The following is a 26,803-nucleotide window of genomic DNA, read 5'->3' as shown; positions in this document are numbered from 1 at the left end:
TGTTAATGAGCATGTCTTAACAGAAAGTTTGTTTGTGCTTTCAGTACAATACAATAGGTGATCAGAGTAGGCTGAAACTTTAAGCACCATCTTCCCCTTTTCAGTGTTTTTGAGGATTTATGAGTCCAATTAGTCACATTTTTTATAGCTGTGAAATCAGACGTGACTCAGCAGAAGCAGCAACAGTCTCTGTGGAGGAGTTCGATGAAGGAAAGACTCTAATTCTTGAAAGGTTGTCTAAAGTTGTGTTCTCTGTCCTCCTGCTTCTGGACAAGGTAACATGACATGCTCGGACGTTCAACAAGCAGGGGTGAATCCAGACTTTGAGGACAGGGGGGGCCCAGCTTGGTCCCCTAAGACTCATCAATTATTTAACTTCATTAACAAATGTGGTTCACAGAAAATAAAAGTAAAAATGTTATTTCTCTTAATCGCTGCTTGTGCTATTTTAAATTTTATTCAGTGAGAAGGGTCTGCAGTATGGGGCATCCCTTCAACACACATACAACACGTACACACTGCAGTGACTGTGTGCTTCTCGGGTGAATGAGGTCAGAAGTAAGGGCCCAATAAAGGAATCGGTATTGTTACAGTTGTTAAAGCAAAAATACAGCAAAGGTTGAGATACTTGAGTAACCACCTCTGCTGTTTGGTGGCAGAGGAGGAGGACTGTCCTGCAGCAGTCTCACTTCAGTTTTTTTTGTGTTGCATTGTCGTTTGATTCATGATGCTCATGTGGTAGCACTATTGGCTGGCAATTATATTTCCTTCAAAATACTTCAAAAGACAATATTGTGCTCCAGTGATTTGATTCACTTGACTCCACTTGAGTTCTAACGTTGCATTGTAGGACCGATGAGACTCGAGCATCTATGAGCTCCAACGTTATTGATTTAAAGGTTTTGAAAAATACCTTTTTGGAGCAGGGTTTTATTAAGTCCTTTGAACAGAGCCTGAGCGGTCCCTGATCCCTGAGCCTATCTTTGACAACACTGTCCTTTGTTTTATTGAGCCGGGTGTACAGACAACAGGCCGCCTATCATGACCTGGATCCAATCAATGACGAGCCGCTGTCTATAATGAAGGATTGTTGCTCTGATTAGATAACAGACAGACAGACACACACACACACACACACACACACACACACACACACACAAACTGGTGAAAACTTAAATTAACTTAAAGTTAATGGAACTAGTGTAAGGGAAACTTTGTATGCATGCTCCCTGTAGAACGCCTCCAGTGTGTTATCTCCACTATGAGTGATATTTAGTTTATTTATTAACTACAGTGTATGCTCATGTCTGGACCATCAAAGAACAGAATGGTTTAAAAGGGTTTATTTTGTTAGCTTGTTTTTACTATATTTTAGATCTCGTCTTGTCCTGAAAATCTTAACACAATGTTTTGGAATTATTCAGCATTTTTGTTTGGGGATTACTTTGGTTTGCATCCAACTGAAATCTTAATTAGCTTTTGAGCAGTCGTCAGTCTTCACTGTGGATGGAGTTTATTGTTTATTGTTAAAGTTATTTATTTCCATTATTGCACATGGGCGTCTGGAGCTCAGTTGGTAGAGCCGGTCGTCTCTCTTTGAGCCCCAGCTCCTGCAGCAACATTAACACTTAACCCCAAGTTGCCCCACTGTTTTGTAGTCGGCGTGTGTATGAATGGGATTAGTTACTTCTGACTTCACACAGCAGCCTCTGTCATCAGTGTGTGAATGTGTGGGCGTGACCTGCGGTGTAAAAGCGCTTTGAGTCGTCGAGAGACTAGAAAGGCGCTATACAAGCTCACGACCATTTATACAGCTCCTCCGGGATATCTACAGAGTTTTTCAGGAGTTTTCTGCAAGTGTGAAAAGTCCTATAAAAGTCCCTTTTCACCATGCTGTGAGGCTGAGGTCGTCTTCTGGTTTTGATGGATGCTCCAATATTTATGTGTTTGTATTTTATTTTGAAACATATTTTGTTTTATTTAGGTTCTCTTAATCTCAACCTTTATCCCTACCTTTAACTCTCATCTATAGACACTGTTCTTTTATTACTGTCTTATACAATGTCTGCTCTAAAGCCCTTTGGTTCAACTCCTATGTTTTTTTTTAACGTGCAGTATAAATAGAAGTTACTGGACTTGACATTAAAATGTAACCCAATATTACTGTATATAATATTTAGAAAACTTAATTACAAATGTCTGAGTCTTTTTATCATTTCTGGAAATACTAAATCATTTTAAAAAGGTCTGTCATGCCCTCTCATATTTCTCTCTCCCCTCCTCTGCCTCTTCAGTCGAGCTCCTTCGGGAAGTCTAACAATATGGTTTCTCCTAACACACACAAACACACCACAACAGAATTCCTGTGTACGTGTGAGCAGGCCAGTGACTCAACTCCTCGAGAGATTCCACATAGTTTGTAAAGGACGTGTTGATTACTCCTCAAGGCCCCTTGTTTTGATTTCACCTCCTACCAGTAGCGTATGTAAAAGGTGTGATCTGTGTCAGAGCAGCATGACGCTCCTGTTTCACTTTTCAGTTCTTTTCCTGCAGCCGACCTGGAATGATTTATAATTTCCCTCCTGATCCGCCATGCTGTCGGGAGGGAATAGACTGTACTGAACATTATCTCTGTATTGAGTTAATTACTCTGGACCATTATCAACGCTCTAAAATTTGAGTCACTGAATTAGCCTTTCCGTCTTTAAAAAAGACCTTTTATTAATTTACCCTGTAATCTAAAGTCAAATCTCTTTACAGTGATTAAGATGATTTCACCTTTTCTGACCACTGTTAAATTACTTACACAAAAAAAAATGATAGCTTACATCATTAAAGAAGATTAAAGTTATCAAAACTTCAATTGAATATCTCTTTGTACTTTTTCCTGCATCATCTGCTCTCCTTCCTGTGTTGGGATCAAACTCCTCCAACCAAGCTGTGTTTGAGAAAGTGCAAGTTAACCTTAGTGGGTACCAAGAGAATCCTTTGTTATGATCTTAAAAGGTTTTTAAGTGGACCCAAAAGCAAGACCGGAAAACAGGGTGGTGGGTAAAAGGGGTATTTATTGAAGTGAGGCTGGTGAAGGCTTGAATGAGAGGCTGGGTGGTGAGGCGCTGGAGCGCGTTGATTGGAGGTACTTGGGGGGGAAAAAGAAGACAAGGGTAATTAGTCACAGGTAATTCCAAAGTACAAAATGTTTTACTGACTCAGAAAAGCCGATGTACCGCAGTGTAGGCGGGAAATCTGGCAGCTTGGGAGACGTAAACAAGGGTCTAAATGCTGCAGCCGGTGATTACAGATGATGATCAGGTGAGTGATGGCAGAGAGCTCCAGCAGCCAATAAGCCACGCCCAGCCTCTGAAAGAAAAAACACAAGCACCAAACCAAAAGCAGACCAGGAAGAAATACACAAAACATGTCCAATCACCTCATCATTAGTTAAATGATTCTAAAATTCTTTTAGAATAGTCACATCAGCACCTGACCAGCACGCCCTCGCTCTGCTTCCAGGCTTCACCTTAAATCATCACCTGATGCATGAAGGTGGATATGTTGCAAAGTAGGAGAGCTTGTAGAATGTGATGTGAGCTTGTATGTGAACATGTTTACTTGTATAAAATATTCACACATGCGTGATCTGAATGTGAAGTCACAGAAAAAATATTCACAAATGTGTAGACTGATATTTACACAAATAAAATGACAGCTGCAAACTTGTAATCCAACATTTACTCACATGTTTTTTTTTTATTACTTGTGCCTATTATCCTTTACAACCACAACTCTGTGGTTACAACTTCTCGAATCTGCCGCTGCAACTGCACAAACTACTTTTCTCGCGGGTTCACATTTTCCCCCCATGTGTGGATAAACATTTTTACATACACGTTCACTTTTTTTTTCCTTTAAGTTCTCACATCACATTCTACAAGCCTCCTATTTTGCAACATATCTACCTTCATACTGATGTCCTGTCTATGCCGGACAGACTGTAGGAAAGCACACGTCACAGCAAATGAAAATGCGACTAGCTCAGCTACTCAGCTGCTGGGGACGGAGCGGTTCTCAAACAATGTACACTTTAATAAGTTGTTCGTTTTAGGGTTCATGTATTTACATTAATGTGGTGTGCAGGGCATAGTTTTGCCATTCAGTGTGGTACTTAGGACCCATCTTGTGCAATAGTTTTAAGTGAAATATGATCATTTTAAAGCGGCAGTACCATATTGCTGTATTTTCCATCAGTCAACTTAAACCACAAAAGCCTCAGTGAAGTTTGGAAACTGAATTATTCTTCACCATGTGTTCTTGCTACAAAGGCTTTTATTTGGCTGCTGGGTCATCATTGTGTTTGTTTGGACAGAGAAGTGGGAGAATATAGACGAAGATAATGTTTATGTGTGTGTGTGTGCTTGTATATGTGTGCCTTCCACAAAGGAAGGAACAGGCAGAGTGTGTGTGTGTGTGCATCCCCTCAGCTCGCTCCGGCTCGTCTGTTTTCAGAGCACAGGGAGGTGCAGGAACACCGACCTCTCAACAGTCTCACAATCAAAGAAAATGACAGAGAGTGAATGTGGCTTTTTTCATCTGTCAAAAACATCTTGATGGTGAAGATGTTGCTGGAGAGTCGCCTACAGAAAAAAGCCACCGAAGTGACCGCACTGCCTCGTGTATTTTTTAATTTAAAAGCTAATTTTTGCTCCTGAGTGAAAGTTGAAGAAACCAGATTGTTAATTGTGGCCTAATAAATCTTTATTGTCAGAACATGACAAACTATAATTAAACAGAGGAACATTTCACCATCATAAGCTCAGTGCTGGAAAACGCTGATATGACAGTTTGCTGCTGTGGAGTAACACTCACTGGGCCGCATGCTTACTGAGGGTCAATACCATCGACTGTTTATATTATTCAGTGTTTCCCCTACCATTATATTACCCCGCCGCCCCCCCCCCCCCCCCCGCCGCCCCCCCTTGAAGGTCAAGTTATTAATTTTATTTTATTTTTGGGCTAATTTTGGGGCTTTTTGTGCCTTTTTTGTAGAAATAGGATAGTGGATAGAGTTGGAAATCAGGGAAAGAAGTCATTAAAGGATACCTTTCCGATAGAACAGGACAGCTGTCATTAAAAGTAACGCATGAACACCAAGATTCCTTCAAGTGTTTGTGCCGGCGTCCGTCTGCCCGCGCGTTCTAACAGGTGATATTGTTTCAAATAGTGGGAGAGGTTTGTGGTGTTGCCTGTTTAAGCCTCGAATGTCGTTTGGTGTAATTATAGGCTTCAGTCTTTCAAACATTTTGTTATATTTATATCGAGAAAAATGACATCATGTTAATTAATTATATTTATCGTTTGATTGCACAGGGCGAGCGTCATACATGACACAAGCAGACACAGTTTTCACCTCAACTTTACCAGGAAGTTTAACGTTTCAATGTGAAGTCAGGTTGAGATGATGTGTGAACACAGAGCGAGGGCGAGCAGGAGGGAGTGACAACAGTCGTTTAAAACATCCAAGGCGACCATCGATCATGCCTGCAATGGACCAGCTTCATCCTCCTCTCTGTTCACCAGTATGTTCTTTTACACCGGATCATTGATGCTGTGAATACGTCCACACAGCACTGCTATAAAAAAACTTTCATAGTGTCAGACTTTTCTTCGCCCACCATCAGTAATATTTACAAACAGCAGCATCCTTTCACATCCTGAGAATACCACTGAGGAACAAGAGTGAAATACAACTTTGGAAAATTGTAGATGTAGTCCTAAAATGTTCTCAAACTTTCCATCGGTGCAAATGTAAAAACCAGCTGATAACTTGCTTTACCAGTAAGTGTGTGAAGCCTGTTCTTTTCACTCAAAAAAAAACTGATCCCCACCCCCCCTCACTGTCCCAGAAAGAAAGGCTCTGGCAGCCAAATTGGGCTCATTTCTCCACTCTGAGTCTGCTAATTTTACCCAGGCTCTGACCCACTTGGTGCCTACAACCTTTTCTTCTGTTGCAAGTACTTTGAGCCTTGGACACAAATACACACACACACACCCACACATTCACAGTATCAGTCCAGGGAGAGCAGTGATGGGGCTGATAGTGAATTTGTTTTTGAAATGCTGAATTAAGAAATTAAAGTTGGGTTTGATTAACGATAGCTTTGTTGATGTTGTGTCAAAGTGGAACATTTACTGTCAAACTAAACATCAGTTACATTGAGGTTATTATGCACATCTTAAAGGTACAGAAACGTCACTCCCGTTTGATGAAGTGTGCAACCTCTGATTCTTGTTCTGATGAAAGATGAAAGGTGCAATCTCCCTTTAAGTGGCACAGGAGGTCCTGGATGGTCCTCCAGTTGCATTAAGTGCAACAGAAGGTGCAACCACTATCCGGGTTCCTGTACACCGGGACATCGTGATAATGCTTGAGCACAGTACTGTTTAATACTTGAAGCCAGGGTTCACTAATGCTGCACACATGGTGCAGCCGTTGAAATATATACAACTACACCCTCTCTGCTTATACATCGGTTTAACAACATTATGGCATATTGCTGATGTGTTGGTTAATGTGCATTGTCCTAATTCAATAAATAAAGAAATGTACTTAACATTGTTTAGAGCAGGCAGTTTAATTTAAATCAGTGGTGTCCAAACTTTTTTTCTTGCGGGCCAAAATTGTCGTGTTAGAATCGCTCGCGTGCCACAGGTTTTGTTTTTTAAAATATAGTTTTAAAAATAGTCAGGCTTTGTAGATCAGAATCAAAAGGCTCGCTAAAGAAACCCGATAATAAAAGGAAATCAAATATTTTGATTTCTTTGTTCTACTTTGTTTTTTTCTCAGAATCAAGCCTGTAACGTGGTTCATTCAGCTCAGGTCATTAAATGGTTAAACAACAGTCCGCTTGTTTGCAAAAACTTTGCATATGTTTTTTTTCATAGTTTCCAAAAAAATGTGGAAAATAGTAAAAGCTGTAGATTTAAAAAAACAACAACAACATACATGTTACTGAACATTTTCTATTTTAGGAATATTGTTCAGCCCTTGTTAACATGAAAAAGAAAAATAAGATAATGTGCCGATCTTAATCGAGGCCTCGGGCCAAAATCTTTTGATTCTTCATTTGAAGTCACGGGCCGCAAAAAATCCCCTCAAGGGCCGCAAATGGCCCTCAGGCCGCACTTTGGACACCCCTGATCTAAATGGTCAACTGGGTACCCCGTGCACCACCTACACGTTCTCAGGTGAGAACAGGAATGTTGCAGGAACATACCATGAAAATAAATCAATAATCTGCGGCACACTGAAAATAGCTTTACTGTGTTTCACTGTGAGAGAACAACGTGTTCACCTGTGGCGTCCTCAGGTTGGCCCAGCACCATCACAGCAGGGCGCACACAGGTGTGTTAAATACAATAATACAGAAGAGATAGTTTGTGAAGAGGAATTTCCTGTTAATGGCAATTTAAAATGTGTTCGCGTCCAAGCTAACAAACCAGTAAGTCTTTGTTTATCTGTGAGAAAAAAAGAGTCCCTGTCGAACGATTTCCAGCGACACAAAGTGATGAAGACAAGAAAGACTTCACAGTGAAAGTCACTCCACTTGTGCTGTTTTCTTGAGAACTGCTTTGTCACTCTGCTCCGTTGTTCTTTATGACTTTCCAAAGCTCATTAGTTGCTGTTGTTTCCTTTGTTTTTTTTGTTTTTTTAGTAAACCTGTGCTTGTGCAACAGCTCATTAGACTGTGACCTACTAAAACACATAACAGTATCAGCGCGTCCCTCTCCCTCCCCTCACCACATGCTTCCCCGCAGCCTCAGTAGTACAGTACATTGTTTTCTGATCCGGTCGGGGCTGCTTACATAAGGCCTGGCAGCAGCGACACTCATCATTTACTGATATTAGACAATGCTGCATGCGGAAGGAAATAACTGAAACTTCCCATCCTGCTCGACTCTCAGTCACTCGCCAGGATTAGCATCACCACCAGTGAGAGTGATTTAGTGAATAGGGAAATGTTGTAGTATTTATATTTGTCTCAGGCCTGCACACTTTGTTTTCACATGAATGAAGAAAGGTGAAGAATTTTAAATGTTGCTAAATAGTTTTCAAGTTGTCATTTGGTGCATAAACAAATGGACTGCTTTTGTCAAATCCAGTGTTTCCCCTACCATTATATTGGGAGGGCGGCCCGCTCCCCCCAACGGCTCCCCCCGCCCCCCCTAAAGGTCAAGTAAATTATTATTATTTTTTTTAAGATTTATTTTTGGGGCTTTTGTGCCTTTATTGTAGAAATAGGATAGTAGATAGAGTCGGAAATCAGGGAAAGAAGTCATTTAAGGATACCTTTCTGATAGAAAACAGCTGTCATTAAAACTAATGCATGCACACCAAGATTCAAGTCGTCGTGTCGCCATGTCGGCTTGTCCCCACCCCCCCAACACTGTAAACCTAGGGGAAACACTGAAATCAATTATATTTGGACTGTTGGTTACATAAACGGCCTGGTCAGATGTAAATCCCTTTTAAAGACACAATAATTAATGTGCATTTTTTAAATGAAGAGGACGAATTAGTATTTAAAGATCTAAGATCTAATTTTTAGAATATGTACAATAATGTATAATCTAAAAGGAAGAAGTCTGCAGAGTCAGCTTTGTTGCACTGCCTTGTTTCTACAGTATACAGCACGGCGGCTGTGGCTCAGTGGTAGAAGTTGAAGTAGATTGAAGTAGATGCATGTGTGCCTGAATCACACACACATGCACAAACAGGACCAGTGGAGAGATGTCAGAGTGGGGCTGCTACACAGGGAGCGCACCACAGCAGTTGGGGGTTGTTTGGGAAGTGCTCTGGCATCTCTCCAGCTACCAGACCAACTTCCAGATTTTGGTCCGCACCCGGACTTGAATTGGCGACCCTCCGGTTCCCAATCCAAGTCCCTACAGACTGAGCTACTGCCTCCCCCAAAGAAAGTCTGTGAGCTCCTTGTGCTATTCAAGTCCCGTTACCATTAACAGTTATCAGTCCATTGCTAAGTGTGTTTTCGGCTAATCAGAATTATTAGACTTACTATAGAAGAAGAAAACATACTTTATTTATCCCAACTGAGTTATTCAGTGTTTATAGCTTAGCTGAGCCTGCACCAGAGGACCCATCATAGCTGTCGGCTCTAGTTTACCTGCCTCTAGTTTACATAACGTTCTCCTTAGGGAAGACGCTGAAGTTCTGTTTATTGACTGAGTGAGCCTGAATGTATTGTTGCATGTATTTCCCTCCTCTCACAAGCATCAGAAATGTTTGTAAGATTTCTCAATTCAGGTGAACTCATCATTAAAAGGTAGATTTCCAGAACATTGATGATGTCATTAGCTGAAATATTTATTTTATGTTTGGCTATAAAGAGAATTTACATAAGCAAAATGGTTCTCTGCATGAAGTCACATCAGCTGTGAAGATTCTCCTCTCAATGATTTAACTCAGTCTTCATTTTACTTTTTACAGAGCCAATTCATAACAACTGTTCTCTCAAGACACGACACCTTCCTCATTGTTTTACTATCTAAAGACCCGACATGTATCCACCAGGAGCCCTAAGCAGCATTTAGCTGTACAGAGGGGGCTGTAGTGTTGTGCAGCTCTCTGCCCTTGGCTTCACTTCTTAGTCTAACGGCTCTAGTGAGGACAGTTTAGACAAAACAGCAGAAAGCGGTCCAACATGACCCAGCAAAAATGGGGAAAAGATTCAGAAGGTTCAGTGCTTCCTAAAAATGACTTACTAACTCAGAATCCATTTTATTTGCCAAGAATGTGGGCACATACAAAGCACTAAAACTACTCGAAAAACAACCTAAAACTACAATATACAGGATGCAGATATATCAAAAATACTCATATATAAAACATAACAACACTTAGAGACTATATGCAATGGGCAGTGCTGAGATGATTAATGTTACTGATCAGGTTGGTGTACAGTATTTACTGAGGATATGGATCAACCTTCAATGTAGTAATACATTTAAAAACAAGAAAAAAAAAAGTAGGGTGGATTTAAACTATAATCAGGGCAGAAAGAAAGTGTAAATAGGTGAGGAAGTGAATTCCAGTTGTAGAACATAAACTCATTGACTGAAAGGTAATCGGAGGTTTTCTTCCCAACTGGCCGACTGCCCTCAATCTTTCAGTTCCAGTCCACTGTCGGTGTACACAGAATTGTAATCCTCTTTAGGACCTGCCAGGGAATGGTGTTAGAGGCCCATTCCTCCTTGTGACACACTTAAAAAAAAAACGTACAGGCTAGTTGTGGATGTCTTCATATTCTGTAGTAAAGGCTAACAGCTCAGGATAACCAATAACAGTTTTTAAAAAAAAGGGTCAGTCGTGATTTTCTTCCTTCTGCAAAAGTTGATCGGTTCATGTGGATCACAGAAAACGTGCAGGTCACACCTGAGTCGATCTGATGTCATTTGAACCTGCATTAAACAAAGAAGTGCAATTAGATACTACAGTACTAACTATGAACCTTTGAACTAGAGTTAAAAAAAATATGTTTCAAATAGAAACACAACAGAATACTGCAGATGCATGCCGTTTCAGTTCACACTCAGTCTATTCTGATAGTGCACAGCGCAGCTTAACCTTACTGAACCTGTGTATTCAGACTGTGAGGAGGGTGTCGTCTTGAGAAGAAAGGAGGCGGTGAACAATGAGGCATGTGCTTGGCTGTTGTCATAGTTTCACTGAGGAATGGGCTTTGTCAAATAGGATCTCTACGAGCCCACAGAGACACACTCACTGACTCAGTATCAGTGCACACACGTAACAGAAGTTTCCTCCCAAGACATTGTGCATTCAAGTGAAAGGAGACGTAGAAGATGATATAAAAACACACAGTTGGAGTACAAAGCATCGCATTCAAAGGATGACAAATGGTGGCATTCTGAAAAAAAAAAGGGTTTGGTTGGATAAATTGATCCGGGTCCTTTTCTTCCTGTTGACACATTGTTGAGGTTTTCGCACAAAGCTCCTGAAAAGTCCCCAAATTTGTTCAGATTGGAGTGTTGTACTTACTCTCTGCTGTACGTCGCTTTGGATTAAAGCGTCTGCTAAATGAGTTGTAGTATTTCAGAATTGTAGAGAAAAAACAACTTGCCATGAAGAGTAGCCTTTATGTAATGTTGTGTTCGTCTCCTGCCTTCCTCTGGTCCCTTCTTTCTCAGCCCTGAAATAAAATCCCTCTTTGCTCTTTCTGTGTTTTTAGCTCCTCAGTGAAAAGATCAGCGGGGCCGAGGGCACGAAGCTGGATGAAGACTTCATGGAGATGGAGAGGGTGAGTTCAGTGTTCTTCCATGATGCCCGTGTGGACTCATTATTTGTAGTTAGCTTTCTGAAGATTTGTATAACGACTTTCTTATCTAATCTAATCTTTCTTAGATCATGACTTGTGATGTAAACCAGTGCATACTGCATGGAGGTTTCACTCATTCATTTTTCATTTTATTTTTTTTTAAATCAACTAAACTTGATATATTCTTGTTGATTTATTTTTCTCTGAAAGCCGATGCTAGTCATCACTCTTTAATGACTGAGAGCTAATCTTACAGCACTCTCAGTTTTTCATCTTTTTGGGATGAAATCAACAAATGTATCTTAATTGACACTCAGGGTGTTGAATAGTTTAAGTTCATTACAACATTGTATTTTCACATCAGATCTCTGAATTTCTTTCTTCTTCCTATCAGAAAATCGAGGTCACCAACAAGTCCGTGTTTGATCTCTTGTCCAAAACAACAGAATACCTCCAGCCCAACCCAGGTACAAAAAAAACAAGAATACCACTCCAACACAACACAGACTGAAAATCAAATGCAGTATGTGATACCTTCATTGTTGTCCTCTACAGCCTCCCGGGCCAAACTGAACATGCTGAACACCGTATCTAAGATCCGCGGGCAGGTGAAGACCACGGGCTACCCTCAAACAGAAGGCCTGCTGGGAGACTGCATGCTGCGCTACGGTCATGAACTGGGACAGGAGTCCGTCTTTGGTACAAAAAAAAGTCTTACTCCAGAAAATAGCACCTTTTATTTTATGCTTTTTAAAGGTGAATTTGTACATTTCAATCATCCTGACTTCCTAAAAAAAATAAGCAAGTTGTGCTGTAACCCAACTCACAGAAATGTGTCTGTCCAATCATATACCAGAACCAGGTTATGTTTATGATCATGATAATTATTAGTTCAGTGCAACAGGTCGACTGCTCGCTGAATTAAACAATGTGTCCGTGTCTGTCCTGTAGGCGGCTCTCTGGTGGACATGGGTGAGGCCATGAGGCAGATGGCAGATGTGAAGGACTCCCTGGACATAAACGTCAAACAGAACTTCATCGACCCCTTGCAGCATTTACAGGACAAGGACCTCAAAGAGATCACGGTACTCATCAGCAGCACCTGTAACTTCTTCAGGGTTAGAAAACGAGTGAACAGGAAAATAAAACAACTGCAGTATCTGTGACTGTGGTTTAGTGTCAGCAGTCAAAACCTCTCCCTCCAGTTCTTATAATCAGAATCAGAAATACTTTATTAATCCCTTAAAAACATGACAATACTCTCATAGTTAGGATATTTATACAATGAGAATATGAAGAAAAAAATAAATTTCTCTGCATATCCAGGATGTGTGAGTTTGCATTGTAACTACAATTATTACATCGGTCTTTAAGTATATGACATTAAAGGTTAGGAATGTGTTTTGAAATAAAAATAAACATCATATCTTCTGGTTTGTTTTCACAGCATCATCTTAAGAAGTTGGAGGGCCGCAGGTTAGACTTTGACTATAAGAAAAAGCGTCAGGGGAAGATCCCAGACGAGGAGATCCAACAGGCCGTGGAGAAGTTTGAGGAGAGCAAAGAGCTGGCAGAGCGGAGCATGTTCAACTTCCTGGAGAATGATGTAAGTCATGGAAGAACTTCAGAGTTAAAACTGTAACACTGCATTTACATTTTTAAATGTGCAGGTTTAGAAGAATGAAGAATTTAAAATCTGACCTCGTATCCAACATTGTCACATGTCAGGTGTTTTTTAAGGCTTCTTTTTGTGTTTTTTATTGCACTGATTAGTAGACGGGAGACATTTTTACACAGTTTGAAAATAATTAAATTACTATTAACTTATTAAATGTGTCATCTTAAGTATGTAGAACATTTTTGACACATTTTATTCAATCTGGTTTTTCACTAATAAGTCCATACCTGGCCATTATCCTAAAACAGTACATCACAAAATAAAATAGTCCAGAGCTTTGTTAAGAATTGCATTGAGCTGGGGATAAGTTAATGTGTGTGTTTGCCCTGTGGCCAACAGGTGGAGCAGGTGAGCCAGCTGTCAGCATTGATTGAGGCAGCAGTAGATTATCACCGGCAGTCGTGTGAAATCCTGGAGGAGCTCAGTGGAAAGCTGCACAAGAGGTGAGGACTGTGCTCTGTTGTACTTCACCTCCGCTCTGCTGTCTGTAATTACTCTGCAGCCACTCTCTCCTGCGGGATGATGACATCACGTCCTGCAGCACAGAGTGTTTGGTTCATGTGGAGCATGAATCCAGGTGGACACAGCAGATCTTTGAAGAGTTTATTTAAAAACTAGGTAGACTGAGTTCTTGATTTAAAGAGGACATATTATAAAGATGACTTTCTTAGACGTAAATCATAATCATGAATGTTCCCTGCATGCTCTTAAATAGGCTCCAATTTTTGTTTTGGTTACAAATGCAATATTTCATAGCAATATTAGTTGGAGTGGTCGACGATTCGATTTAAGATTTTAGATTAAAGGATGATAAGGCGAACATTTCATGATTATTTAATACATTTAGCTTATGCATTGAGCATTAGTTAATTCGCTCAGCTGGGATTGATAGATTAAATAAAATGTTGGAAAATAAAGGCCACATTTGTTCTTTGTCATTGAGCTAAATCAGTGACTTGACCTCTTTTCTTCTTTTTTTGTCATAAAAGAAGAAGTCAGTTTTTTTTGTTTTTTTTCACTGTGCCATCTTCTCGTCCCAGGATGTCCACAGCCAGCAGCCGGCCCAAGCGAGAGTTCAAATCAAAATCCATCAGGAGCAGGATCGAGACCTTGGACAACAGTCAGCACAACGGCCTGTCCTACAGCTCCTCGCTTAAATCCACCGGTACAGCTGCCATACGTCTGTCTGTTTGTTGGCTGAAGCTTCATTGTTTGCTTTGAGTTCTAGTGTCCATTCTTTTTTCTTGTTATCCCGACAGATATCCAGATCAACAACACAGTCAACGGAAAAAGTAGGTATTCTTGTATACAGGGTTTAGGTTTCAACCTTCATCCCTGCTCCCCCTATCAGCATTATGCTTTTTCTTTGTATGTGCCCTGCCACTCAGTCAGTGAAGTTCAAACTAACAGCAAACATTAGCTGTAATGTAAGCTCAGAGCGCAGACAGCCGAAGCTTACAGAGTTGTCAATAGGATCAATTTAGGTGATTTCTGATATCTTAAGCTGAAATTGCGGGATTTCACATAGGTACCAGCAATTACTCATGATGATCCAAAACTAGTTAAATGGTTTAACTTGTGCTTGTAGGTCAGGATGAGGTGAATCTGACAGCGATCAGAGAGTCCCAAAGCTGCACGGCTAACAGAGCCGAATGAGTCCTTCAAAACTGTGACTAGCAGTGATCCGGTGTGTTAGCATCCATGGAGGGATATTGTATATAGTGTCTGTATTTTGGCAGTTTGGCAGGTGAGATTTGATCCGTTAAACTCCCCAGAATGATGAGCAGGGAGTCTGGATGTTTCTCCTCCACGTCTTTAATCTGGTCGGCCAGGGTGCTGCAACGCCTCTGTAACACAGGCCCGAGGTGGGATGTAAAACACAGAGCAACACAAACGAGGAGAACTCCTGCGGTGAAAAAATAATTAGTCAGCTCTGCCGAGGTTCACTTCTCCCAACTGAGTGAATCAAGTCAATATTCTGCTAAAGTGACCGCTGAGGCAAACCAAATAAGCGGGGGCTCTTTTAAGCCCTTCCCAGACAATCCTGGTCGTCATGAAGGCATCATGTAGGATAACACTTAAGACGTTATTGCAAGCGAGAGACTATTTTAAAGAGAGAAATTCCCCAGCACGCATGTTGATACAGCCTTACAAAGCAATGCTGCCCTCTACAGGCAAAACTCAGACACGACTAGCATATGAAAAGTACACTGAGGAATCAAGTTACACATTCAGGACAGCTTCATCACATTGTGTGTTTGCATTGTTCTGTTTTGTCTTTGTACTCAGAAACATCCTCATTTGTCTTTCCATTTCACCCAGCTGATCATATAACCTCTGCTTCACTGTCATGGCCTGAGAGCCCCTCCACCAATGGCAATATTCACCGTGAGTAACGCATACCGACTCTGCACTCCATCAATTGACACCAGATCTGAAAAGTGTCAAAAGTCAAAAACGGCTACATAGCTGATTAGTATACTTCACACACAGAAAAACATTTTAACTTTAAAGTCAGGATGCAAGCTTTTGGCTCAGTTGGTAGAGTTGGTCGTCTCTCGACCAGACGGTTAGGGGTTCGATGTGTCCTTGGGCGGGACACTTGCTCCCGCTGCTTCGTCGGCGGCGTCAATTAGAGGTGTGACATGCGGTGTAAAAGCGTTTTGAGTAGTCAGAAGACTAGAAAAGCGCTGAACAAGCTCAAGGCCATTTATTTGTGAGCGCATTCACATGAATGTTAGCAGCATATGACCAATCACAGACAGGAATAAGTCAACACAGCTCTAAATGTAGCAGCGGAGAGGAAGCCTCAGGAGCACATGGAGTTTGAAAGTTCAATGAGATGGTTCAGGATACTGACCACTGATTAAAGTCTTTATATGTGATTTTTCACACTTCAATATAATATAAATCAAGTATATCCTCTGAAAATAACTCTGTGAGTCATGACTGTCTACAATGGGTGTAACACCCGAGTCCCACTGTCTGTGATGTTTTCAGAGTTTTCAGAGATCTTCAGTTTGTTTACATCGCCCGGACAGCCGGCTGACTCCTCCCCTCACGTATAAAAGTTGTTTAATTGAGGGACTAGAGAAAAGAAGAATAACATACTGTACTCACTGCTTAACTGTGTTTCTAGATCACGCTCATTTCAGGTAAATTTACATGCAGTGTGAAGATACGAGCATAATAAAGATCGCTAGCATTAGCATGCTAACACAACAATGCAGCGCGAGTTGTTTCGGTTTCATGCTGGTGCTCGAGGGCGACATCTGCTGGATCAAAAAATCGCATATAAAGCCTTTAAAACTCATCCCATCTCAAATCTTCATCAGCATTTGTAATGTGTCTCTCCCATTTTTATCCCCAAATAATTAAAGGACCGTATATGAAGCAAGACAGTGAAGAATCACTTTCTCATGATAAATGTGCAGGAGTGAATTATTCATGTATCTCTTCCTGTGGTGCAGAGTCTGATGTGCTGGACCAGCCATGCTGTCGCTCCCTCTACGACTTTGAACCCCAGAACGAGGGCGAGCTGGGCTTCAAGGAGGGTGACATCATAATCCTCACCAACCGAATAGACGAGAACTGGTATGAAGGAATGATCAACGGCGAGTCCGGCTTTTTCCCCGTCAACTACGTGGAGGTTATAGTTCCGCTGCCACAGTGAAGATGGACCCGGAGTCCTCTGCAGACTCCCTCCTGCCCTGTCACACCCAGCCTCCGTCCTCAGCTCTACTCGGGCCAGCACAGGGGGGCCAGCACAGGGGGGCCAGCACAGCCCGAGCTGATGATGTTCAAACTGAGCTAGAGAAGTACAGTAGTGGTTTTGTCTCAAGCTGACTTAAGATCAATTATCGTTGATTAGATTGTTTTCGTTTTGTTTTTGTTCATATTTACGAGCCTAAAGCCAATTGAAACCCAAGCCATTAAGTGGGACAGAACTCCCGATTGGTCTGACTGAAAAAGTCTAGCCTTATCAAACCTTGTAATCCATCCTTCCAGTCCCTCAGGTGACCCTGCTCGATGTTGATGCTGATCCAAGTTTATCCTTTTTGAGCGTTCTGTCAGTTTCTGCCCCCGTTACCACAAGTGAAGGCTCCTCAGCTCAGCTCTCAGTAAACTGGTGGATATCAGGACTGCTTTAATTACAACAAAATGATAATGTCACATTTCATACAATCCATGCAGTTTGAAATCCCATTGCATTCTACCATAGATACCCCCAAAGAGTGATTCTCGTGTCATCACAACTGCAAAGGGGTTAGCCTGAAGTGCTAAGAGTAACCCCAGGTATCACGCCATGCAGATCCTTTAAAGGCTTTATATGTGATTTTTCACACTTAAATATAATATAAATCAAGTATATCCTCTGAAAATAACTCTGTGAGTCATGACTGTCTACAATGGGTGTAACACCCGAGTCCCACTGTCTGTGATGTTTTCAGAGTTTTCAGAGTCCTATCTTCAGTTTGTTTACATCGCCCGGACGGCCGGCTGACTCCTCCCCTCGTGTATAAAAGTTGTTTAATTGAGGGACTAGAGAAAAGAAGAATAACATACTGTACTCACTGCTTAACTGTGTTTCTAGATCACGCTCATTTCAGGTAAATTTACATGCAGTGTGAAGATACGAGCATAATAAAGATCGCTAGCATTAGCATGCTAACACAACAATGCAGCGCCAGTTGTTTTGTTTTCATGCTGGTGCTCAAGGGCGACATCTGCTGGATCAAAAAATTGCATATAAAGCCTTTAAGTTTTATATGGCCGAGTTTGAGATGTTGTAAAAAACAGACGATGCCTTGAGAAGGTCTTAGATCTGCTTCAGTCCACTGAATCTGAAAGCCTTTTTTATGTTCTCTTGTTTTATTCACAAACAAGCCTCGTTGTTTGTTTATGATGCTCTCTGATTCCTGCAGGTGGAGTCTAGCCAAAGTCAAAGGGTCACTCAAGTTTACTATAGCTGTGTACTTGGCTTCCTAGTTTTGGCCTTCAGTTCTTTTTAGAATTATAATGCACTGACACAGTGTCCAGAAACACCCAAACAACAACAGAACGGGTCACAAAGCTGCAAACCTGCAATTTTTATATCAACAATTTATGACAAATGACTGCTGGTCAGCCTGATAATTTATTGTTTTGATTCTTTTCTTTCTTGATTTGCCGTGAAAAAAACCTCAGACTCCATGTGCACTGCCTGCTCAGCACAACAGAGGAGACAGACTCCCCGAGAGACACGAGCATTGTAACATCACTTAACCTTTTTAAGGATAAGGAGGGCAGACAGTACACTGCTCCCTTTCTATGACGCAAATGTTAGCTAACATTTCATATGCCTTGTGTTTTTCCCCTCATGAATTCTGAGTGGAAACACAAAAACTGATGAACGCTGCTCTGATACGAAAGCAGCCAAACGATTTGGAATAGAAATCGGCGGCAAACGTAAGACCTTTTCAGATTGTGATTTCGCGACACTGCCATCCGCCGTCTTTCCGTCTTTGTACTTTCTTATCGATTCTGCAACAGAGTAATGTTGGTGTCTTAGTCTGTGATTTCATGTTGAAATCTTGCAGAAAACAGGACGAGCTCTAAATCTTTTGGCGTCACTCCAGGCGAGGTATTCCACTGCTCAAGTGAAATGACCGCTGATATCAATCAATCATTGTTTGTAGGGCGCCAAATCAAAATCAAGACGCTTCGCAAAAGAGCACATGGGATAAGATGCAGGCAGGATTTCTCCTTTGTGTTCCTCACGTTCCTGTTGTCCACACGTCCTCGCCGCTGAGGTGGAGGTCGGAGCAGGCCGTGCATGAATGAGGACGGTGTGGTTGTATTTCCTGTCTTAAAAAACTGTTCATAGTCAAGATTTTAACTGTCATGTGCAGATCTTCTTCACAGTTTTCTTGTGAAGTCAAAGATGTTTAGCAACCATTACTTCAGCTTTCCCTTCAAAATGACTTCATTAGGGAATATGGCGATGTTGTAGTCCGCCTTTTTTTCTGACTGCTTAGTTTCTTGCCCTGTTGGAATCATGTCGCCGTGTTCCTATAACTCACTCATTTCTCTGGGGAGCACAATGTTGTCTTAAAAGATAAGAATGAAAATAACACCCGCTTTGTTATGAACCAGAATCATCTTTCTTAAATGTGAAATCAAACTTTGAATCAGCGCTCCTACCTTCATTCCATGCTCATTTATATGGCACATCCTTTTTTTTTATGTGAATGTTTAAAGCAGTAGCTCCTGGGCAGTGATTACACCCAACTCAGAGTCACAGTCACTGATGTGTGGAAGACAGCAGTGAAAGAAGTCTGCCTCTTGTGTCGTCATTTTCTTTCTCCTTCCTAAACCTACGTTTGCCTGTTTGCCTGCTGTGCCCAGAACACATGTTGTCATAACTGTGATCTCCGTCTCTGTGAATGTCCTCTTATCTCGCTGTTGTTTACAAGCTCTGAATGTGACACACTGTATGAAATCGCTTTTTGAAATGTTTGTCTGTACTGCACTGAATCTTTTAGAAAACTACCTACCACACACATTTATCGACACGCACCTTTTCTGTCGAATGTTTTTTGTTTTCCTGACTTTTCTTCAGAGTTGCACTTTTTTTATTCACAGTGGGGTTGGAATCACTACCGTGTCAGATGTATACATGAAGTCAAAATGGTAGTAGATAAGATATATATAACCTCTGGTGTTTTGAATTCTGAATTAATTTGAAATGTATTTTGTTTTTATAAGAGTCGGTTCGTCACATAAATTCAGACATGAGCTTGGTGAAAAAGATGATTGTATTGATTGATAAGTATCAGTGTCTTCTTTTCTAATTAAGAAGCTCCATCACACACAGAGTTTATAAAACATCCCAGTAGCCCTCACTGGTCAGTTCTCCTGATGGTTGATGGAGGATATTTACTGAAATGACACCAGACAAGAAGCCTTTGTTTACCTCAAAATGCATCTCCTGTTTTATACTTTTATTTAATCCTATTTTAACAAAAGCCCGTCCGGATTTCTGATTCCTCCTCTTTTAATTTTCTGTTAAAGAAATGACACGTTTTACATTTTTCCTGTTTTGTGGGTTAATCCAGCGTAATCTGCTTTTCCACAGCACTAGATCTGTCTGTATTCACCAGAGATTGTACAGTGACGTTTTCCTGCTGCTCAAAAAAAGGGCAAAATGTTTCAAAACGGGAAGAGGTAGAACAATATTGTTGTATTTTTTTAGAACTGAAAGAAAGAAAAAATTTGAAACAATTCAAACTGGCTCATACCGTTCTTAAATTAATTTCAGAGGTTCCACTGATTCTGTATTAATTTGGATAATTCTAAGAATTGTTTTGTGAGAATTCAGATTCAACAAAAAAAATCTTGATACTCAAAAAAGGGAAAAGCAGAAAACAGGGGTTAATTGGTTAAACATTGATGGAGGTTCTGCTGTGGAAATGTACATTATACTGACTTTGCAATGTTAGCTATCAGTGTAGAAGTCTTTCTATCCAAAATCTGATAAATAAGTGATTATCGTTTGTGTTGTTTACTCGAACTGACTTCATATTTGAGAAATGACAGAAACAACAACTCCAAAAAAAAGAAGATTACTGTGTCCGCTTGATGTAATCCAGGACCTGGGCGTCCGTGCAGATATGTACTTCATAGATCACAGTAGTTTAATCTTATATGGATGTGTGGACCAATTTTACTATCTATACTGTACAATAGACAGAAAAAAACAGATATTGGTAACTTACTGTTAGCTTGCAAATGCCTTGACTTTCAAGATGCTGCATGGTGATTTTTTTTTTCTGTAAAGATTGTTATAATGGTTTTTTGATACTGGGGAGCTGTTAGTGCAGGGTGCTATCTTCAACACAATCACAAAAAAAAATGTTTATCAGCCTGCATCCAACCTCCAGGGCGCAGCTGGGACTCTATAAATACAATTATCATGAACCAATAGGAACAAGATGTACCAAACCATAGCATTTGAGCACAAACAAATTGAATTGATGGCAAAATTAGCCTTTCAGCTTTTTTATTTTGGTAGCGGTCAGCTCCACACTATAAACGACTTCCTCTTTGAAACACTAAATGAAGATCTCTGTCGACACTGGTCCTCTGTTTGTCTCTCTGTTGAATTCAGTTTCAAACAATTTTAGGCTGTGAAGAAACTGGCTTCACATTTATCTGTTTTTATTTCAGTAGCATTATTTATGCAAACAGTGTATTTAAGATGTTGTAAATGATTATATGAATAAATATATTGCATAAATAAAAGAGACAATGTTGAGCCTTTAGTGACTGTTGTTGTGTCTGTGTCTATCTTCTCTTTGTTTTGTGTCCATTAAAGGAAGAATGTGCGGCTTTTTGATCCAGTAGATGTCGCCCTTGAGCACCAAAACAGACTTCTGTTTGGCGACACCTCCACTATTCTGAATCCTCTGCTCTCCTCCAGTGACACACATCCAACCCGCCTCTCCTACAGCATTCGCAAGAAGGAGTTTGCAATTAGAACGCACCATTTTTTAAGCACCATTCAAGACAAGCAGTGGAAAAATTGTCCTTTTCTCGAGCTGCAATCACCTGTGACCTGCATTGTTGTGTTAGCACACTTTGGTTAGCTCGTAGCTTCATGTTGCACATAAATTGACACAGAATGACTGTGATCTAAACAATACAGCTCCGACAACAACACAGCTGGAGGGACTCACGCTTCTCACTCATTGTAGACAGTCATGACTCTTGATTGTAACTTGTGCCTATTTTGAAACGGTCTCTACTTGTGTGGAACTTATAATGTTAGTTGTTTGTAAACTCTGTCTTTAATTAGAAATTACATTCAATGCTAGGCTTGCAAAGCTGCATGTTTAACTTACACATACTGTAGGTGGTGCAACCCAGTGCTGAACTCCAGAGGTGCTGCTTGGCAAAGCAGGCAACTGCTTAGGGCCCCAGACCAGTAGGGGGCCCCCAACGGCTGACAAACTTTAAACCAAAGCATTGCCTCAAAATGTGCACATTTGTAGGAAACCTGCCTAAGGGGGCCCCACCTGACAGCCCTCAGTCTCAATGCCCTGCTAAGTGTTGCAGCATTATTCCAGTGAAAACCAAAATTTGTCAATGAAGGAAAATGAAAAGGAGTTATCCTTCTGGGGGTGAAAAAAAGGAAAATAATAATAAACGCTGGTTGTTGGGGCCCCCAATTAATTTTTTCTTAGGGCCCCAACAGACCCTGGACTCGTCACTGCTGAATTCAACCCCACTGAAACGCCCATTAATTAATTATATGGCTTTTACAGCAGCACATTAGTGTCTTGTTGTTGAGCGCGGGCATCTTAACATAATAACAGCTTCATATTGTCTAGAGATTACAACTAGGGCAATTTCACAATCCCCAATTTCATCATGATACGATATTATATCATTATTTGGACAACAACGAATGATATTTGCCGATGTCATTAAGTCTATTTTGATTCAATTGAGGGGCATGAAATAATTTCAGATGTTATCGTTTAACACAATCTGATTTAGACAAAAAAATCAATGTTGACAATTTAATTGCTGAAACATTTAGCATATAGCAAAACAATCTTCTTCTTTTTTTAAATAACAGACTTGTGCTTACTGTAAAGTTACAAAAACATTCTCATTTGAAATTAAGGGACAATGATAAACCTTTTACCTTTTAAATTAAGAACATTATGATGCATGTTTGAGTTTCACCATGTTGAATTTAAAGCACCAAAATGTATTTTCCTGCATTGTGATTAATTTGTACATTTTCTGACCATGCTGATCATGATCCATACGCTGTCCTCTTGTACTTGTTTTGGAATGTGAATACATTTAAACATATGTGGACTTCAACAACTACTTTCTGCACTAGCCCTTTGTACTTCATGTAGCTTTATAAAAGTATGTATGCACAGTTAATGTATGACATTATGGGCTTTACTTTAGTTTTGTTTTGCACTTGCAACAATATTAAATAATATGCAAATTAAAACCAAATCAAGAATTTGATAAAAATCTGTGACACATGATGATGCAGTGAAGAATTCACTTATTTGGTTTAACTGGAATCTTGCTTTTGATTAATGAAGCGGTCCGTACAATGTTCTGACAGACACATAGTGGCCTCATAACACGAAAGAGAGAGAGCTGCTCTCCTGCTGAATTTCACTAAGAGTAGAACACACGTTCAATAATTGCCTCCATACTGATTATCCATAAATAAAGATGATTTTTTAAAATAATAATAACCGAGGTCTGGTCCTTGATTACCTCCCCCAATCCCCCAATTTCATTCTACCTACATGGTGTGCTTACTTTTTGATATTCGTCATAAACAATTCGTTTAATAAAATTGCTACATCACCAAAAACTACACAGCTTCTGTTTTGAAAAGTGTCACTTGTGATTCTGCACTCACAGCGGGTGATCATCATAACGGCATCGGCAGTCTGCTTGCCAGTAGCATTGTCAGGAGAAAGAAAAAACTTCCCCATTATTATATTCCCAATACTTAAAAATTGTTCATCTCCTCTTAAAGTTTCTCAAAATGAAACAGCTGTGACCTATGATGATGATGATGATGATGATGATGATGATGATGATGATGAATTCCAAACTTCAACGATGATCAATGGATCTACACAGAAGTGACTATATGCTTCCTCATTGTCGGCGGCTATATCCAAACCTCAGCACTCCTCGGCTTGGATCCTCTGACCTCCCTCTTACTCTTCAGAGGCTGCTTCTCTCCTTTACGGGGGTCCTGTCTCTTTGGTGGCTCTAGTCTGCTCTCTCTCACCTCTCCAGGTCCACCGATTCTGCCGCAGTTCCCAGCGCAGGTCCAGTCGGTCTGGTGACCAACCACCAGGTCCAAAGTTGGCAGAGAGGTGGTGCTGGTCACTTCTCTAAAGCCTAACGAGGAAGTAAGAGAGGGACTCTCTGGAGGGAAGGTTTCATAACCCCCCCTTACACGTGGGCACCCTCTTAAGGACGCCCTCTCCCTCAGCCTCACGACCTGTTTGATCTTCTTCCAGCCCAGGTGATTGAGCTCCAGCAAATTGAGCAGGATGCAGAAAACACCCACGCAAAACATGAAGAGCAGGAAGATGGTCTTCTCCGTGGGCCTGGAGACGTAGCAGTCCACCGGCTGGCTGCAAGGGGCCGAGGTGCACAAGAAATGGACAGGCACCTGGAAGCCAAACAGCTTCCACTGGGCCAGGACGAAGCCCAGCTCCAGAACAGCCCGTAAACACACATGGAAGATGTAACATTTAGACAGAACCCCTCCAGAGGCCGTTTGAGTCTCAGCACTGCTCTCTCTTAAGGTGCAAATTCTGGCTTTATTCAAGGACATCGTGTTGTTTGTTTCTCCCCTCTGGAGGCTCTGGGTAGGGATGCCTTCCAGCACATCTGCCAGGCTGTGACCGAGGTGCTTATGGGAGCGGATGGAGCAGCTGTCCGAGTCGCAGCTGCGGTCGTAAACCTCCCGCCCGCCATCCCGCCCGACATCCCTACCTCCCATCACCGGAACATCCCCCGGTCCCTGCACCTGCCTCTGGGTGGTGTTCTGGGGCAGCTTGGACAGGTTGTGCCAGGTGTAGATGATGAAACAAAGGGACGGCGTGGAGACGCTGATAATGTGGAAGACCCAGAAGCGAGGTTGGGAGATGGGTGCGAACGCGTCATAGCAGACGGTGGAGCATCCCGGCTGCAGGGTGTTGCACACAAACATTTCCTGCTCGTCGGTGTACACGTCCTCAGTTGCGACGGCGACGACGAGCAGCCGGAAGATGACCATGACGGTGAGCCACAGGCGGCCGATCATGGTGGAGTGCTGGTGGACGGCGTCCAGGAGTCGCTTGAGCAGAGTCCACTCCGTCATGGTGGCCTGTGGCTGCCGGCTGCCTCGAGGAGGGACGAGCTGCCTGGAGAAGAGCAGTCTGCTCTGGCTTGATCCACCTCCAAGAAAAACTATCCCTTTGGACTTGCTGACATCTAAACCGCCCTGCAGACGACCTGATCTGTGCTACACTATCCCATGTAATCCACGTTAGCTTCTGTACCCGATTTCACTTTCCGTGGCCAAAAGTTTCTACCAAAAATCTGAGCGCCATCCCTCCCTGACGGTCGGCCTCGGCTCTGCTTGAAAGTTTTCCAGCTCCGCCTGGCTGCCTTGAGAGCATTGGAGCCACCGCAATAGAGAGCCAACCCATCTTTCAAAGATAAGGACGTCCACTTGACATGAGTCACTTGGCGAGCTCCGTTCTCTCTTGTCTTTAGGATCCATTTTAAAACTGAGAGACATCATCCTTCCTCTTCTGGAGCAGCTGCTGATAGTGCCAGCTGATAGAGCATTCTTCACAGATTAGTCCTCTGGAAGCTAATGGCTTCTTCCATTAACGGAGAGGCATATTTAACATTATGAACATGCTTACCGCCAAATTCTCAACGCATAATTGATGCTACAAACAGAGCATCAGAAAGTCTATGTAAGGAGAAATGACTGAGCAAAATAAATAAGAAATAATGTTGCTGAAGTCAGGTTTCCTTAAGTTCAGTCTGCTGTCTGGACTTGTTTTGACTGCTCTTCTCCAGCCAGCCACTTGCTAATCCTCTTATCTGTGTTTTAAAAAAAGACCCTTGAAAGGTCCGCTTGCATCAAATCATTTGTCCACAAGATAAAACGCTCAGCGACCCCTTTCCTTACATCAAACAGTTCTGGCAAGCCCCGTCTGAGTGTCTGCTCAGAGCTCGCTGAGACTTTGAATTCACCAAATGAACACAAACGACTAGTGTTGCATAGTAGCATTTGGCACAGCGAGTAACAGAATCTGTATTTCTATTTATTTATCTCATGTTTGTTTGTATGCGGACAAGTGTTAATCAAGTACCCAATGCAACACAATACAGTGTTAATATGTGTGATGCCTGTCCCTAGAGGTGCCTTTAAATACATAAAAGTCAGATACACAAAAAAGACAAGACAGGATACAAAATATATTACACTTTAAAACAAGATATGTGAGTAGGAAGAAACTGATGTACTGTGATTTTTTGATGCCACCTCCCCCCCTCAACTTATTTTGCACAATCAATCTGATATAGGGGAGTTGTTCTTGTCATTGTGAGAGGACTGTATGATGAATTTAAGATGGATCTGCGCTTGCAGAGTTGTATTCTTAGAGAGGAATGTGTGGGCCAGGAACTCTCTGCTGCACAGCGTTCATTTTGAATGGGATGTACAGTCAGTACTTCATTTTCATGGCATTTGGTTGATATTCTTTTATTTGTTTTGTATTATATTAAGTGCAAATCAGAGTGCAGCTGACAGTGCAGACAATTTATCTCAAGGCCAAATATCTTCCAGCTTTGAGTGTGCAGTCAATGAACACTTTTGATTTTAGGCATGGTTCGACAGCACGGTTCTATTTAGTGTGTTGCTTATCTCCCCTGGAGTGTAAAGGGAGTAACTTTTCAATACTTTTTACAGATATTCTTTTATCAGACAACACAAACATAAGCTTTTATGGAAAGGTACAAATATGCATACTGCACCATTGAGGTCGCTGTGGATCAGTTGGTAGAGACGGTCTTCTCTTAACCAGAAGGTCGAGGTTTCCATCCCAAGCTCCTTCCACCACATGTCGGATGTGTCCTTGGGCGAGACACTTTACCCCAAGTGTCTCCCTCTGTCTCAGTTAATACTGATTGACACTTTACATAGCAGCCTTTACCATCAGTGTGTTAATGT

At 41.4% G+C, this 26,803-nt stretch overlaps 2 protein-coding genes across 3 annotated transcripts in view; one reads left to right on the top strand and one right to left on the bottom strand.

Moving 5' to 3' along the window:
* Positions 1 to 21,332, top strand: part of sh3gl3a (SH3-domain GRB2-like 3a) — a 33,536-nt gene extending 12,204 nt beyond the window's left edge. Inside the window, exons 2-11 of one of the 2 annotated variants that reach the window (XM_061035026.1) lie at positions 11,265 to 11,333; positions 11,746 to 11,818; positions 11,907 to 12,050; positions 12,303 to 12,436; positions 12,799 to 12,957; positions 13,369 to 13,472; positions 14,070 to 14,194; positions 14,289 to 14,321; positions 15,352 to 15,417; positions 16,500 to 21,332. In XM_061035026.1, the coding sequence (XP_060891009.1) occupies positions 11,265 to 11,333; positions 11,746 to 11,818; positions 11,907 to 12,050; positions 12,303 to 12,436; positions 12,799 to 12,957; positions 13,369 to 13,472; positions 14,070 to 14,194; positions 14,289 to 14,321; positions 15,352 to 15,417; positions 16,500 to 16,702 (1,110 nt within the window). In that variant the 3' untranslated portion in view covers positions 16,703 to 21,332. The remainder of the gene's footprint in view (positions 1 to 11,264; positions 11,334 to 11,745; positions 11,819 to 11,906; positions 12,051 to 12,302; positions 12,437 to 12,798; positions 12,958 to 13,368; positions 13,473 to 14,069; positions 14,195 to 14,288; positions 14,322 to 15,351; positions 15,418 to 16,499) is intronic. The other variant, XM_061035094.1, reaches the window with a different exon arrangement.
* A 2,367-nt stretch (positions 21,333 to 23,699) lies between these two features.
* On the bottom strand, positions 23,700 to 25,234 carry LOC132980161 (gap junction delta-2 protein-like). The gene has a single exon (XM_061046116.1). The coding sequence runs from the start codon at positions 24,932 to 24,934 to the stop codon at positions 23,729 to 23,731; it is 1,206 nt and encodes a 401-aa protein (XP_060902099.1). The 5' UTR covers positions 24,935 to 25,234; the 3' UTR covers positions 23,700 to 23,728.
* Between the last annotated feature and the right edge of the window lie 1,569 nt (positions 25,235 to 26,803).

This window comes from Labrus mixtus, chromosome 1, assembly GCF_963584025.1.
Source record: "Labrus mixtus chromosome 1, fLabMix1.1, whole genome shotgun sequence".
Taxonomy (NCBI): Eukaryota; Metazoa; Chordata; class Actinopteri; order Labriformes; family Labridae; genus Labrus; species Labrus mixtus.
This window is presented reverse-complemented; position numbering and strand designations above follow the sequence as displayed.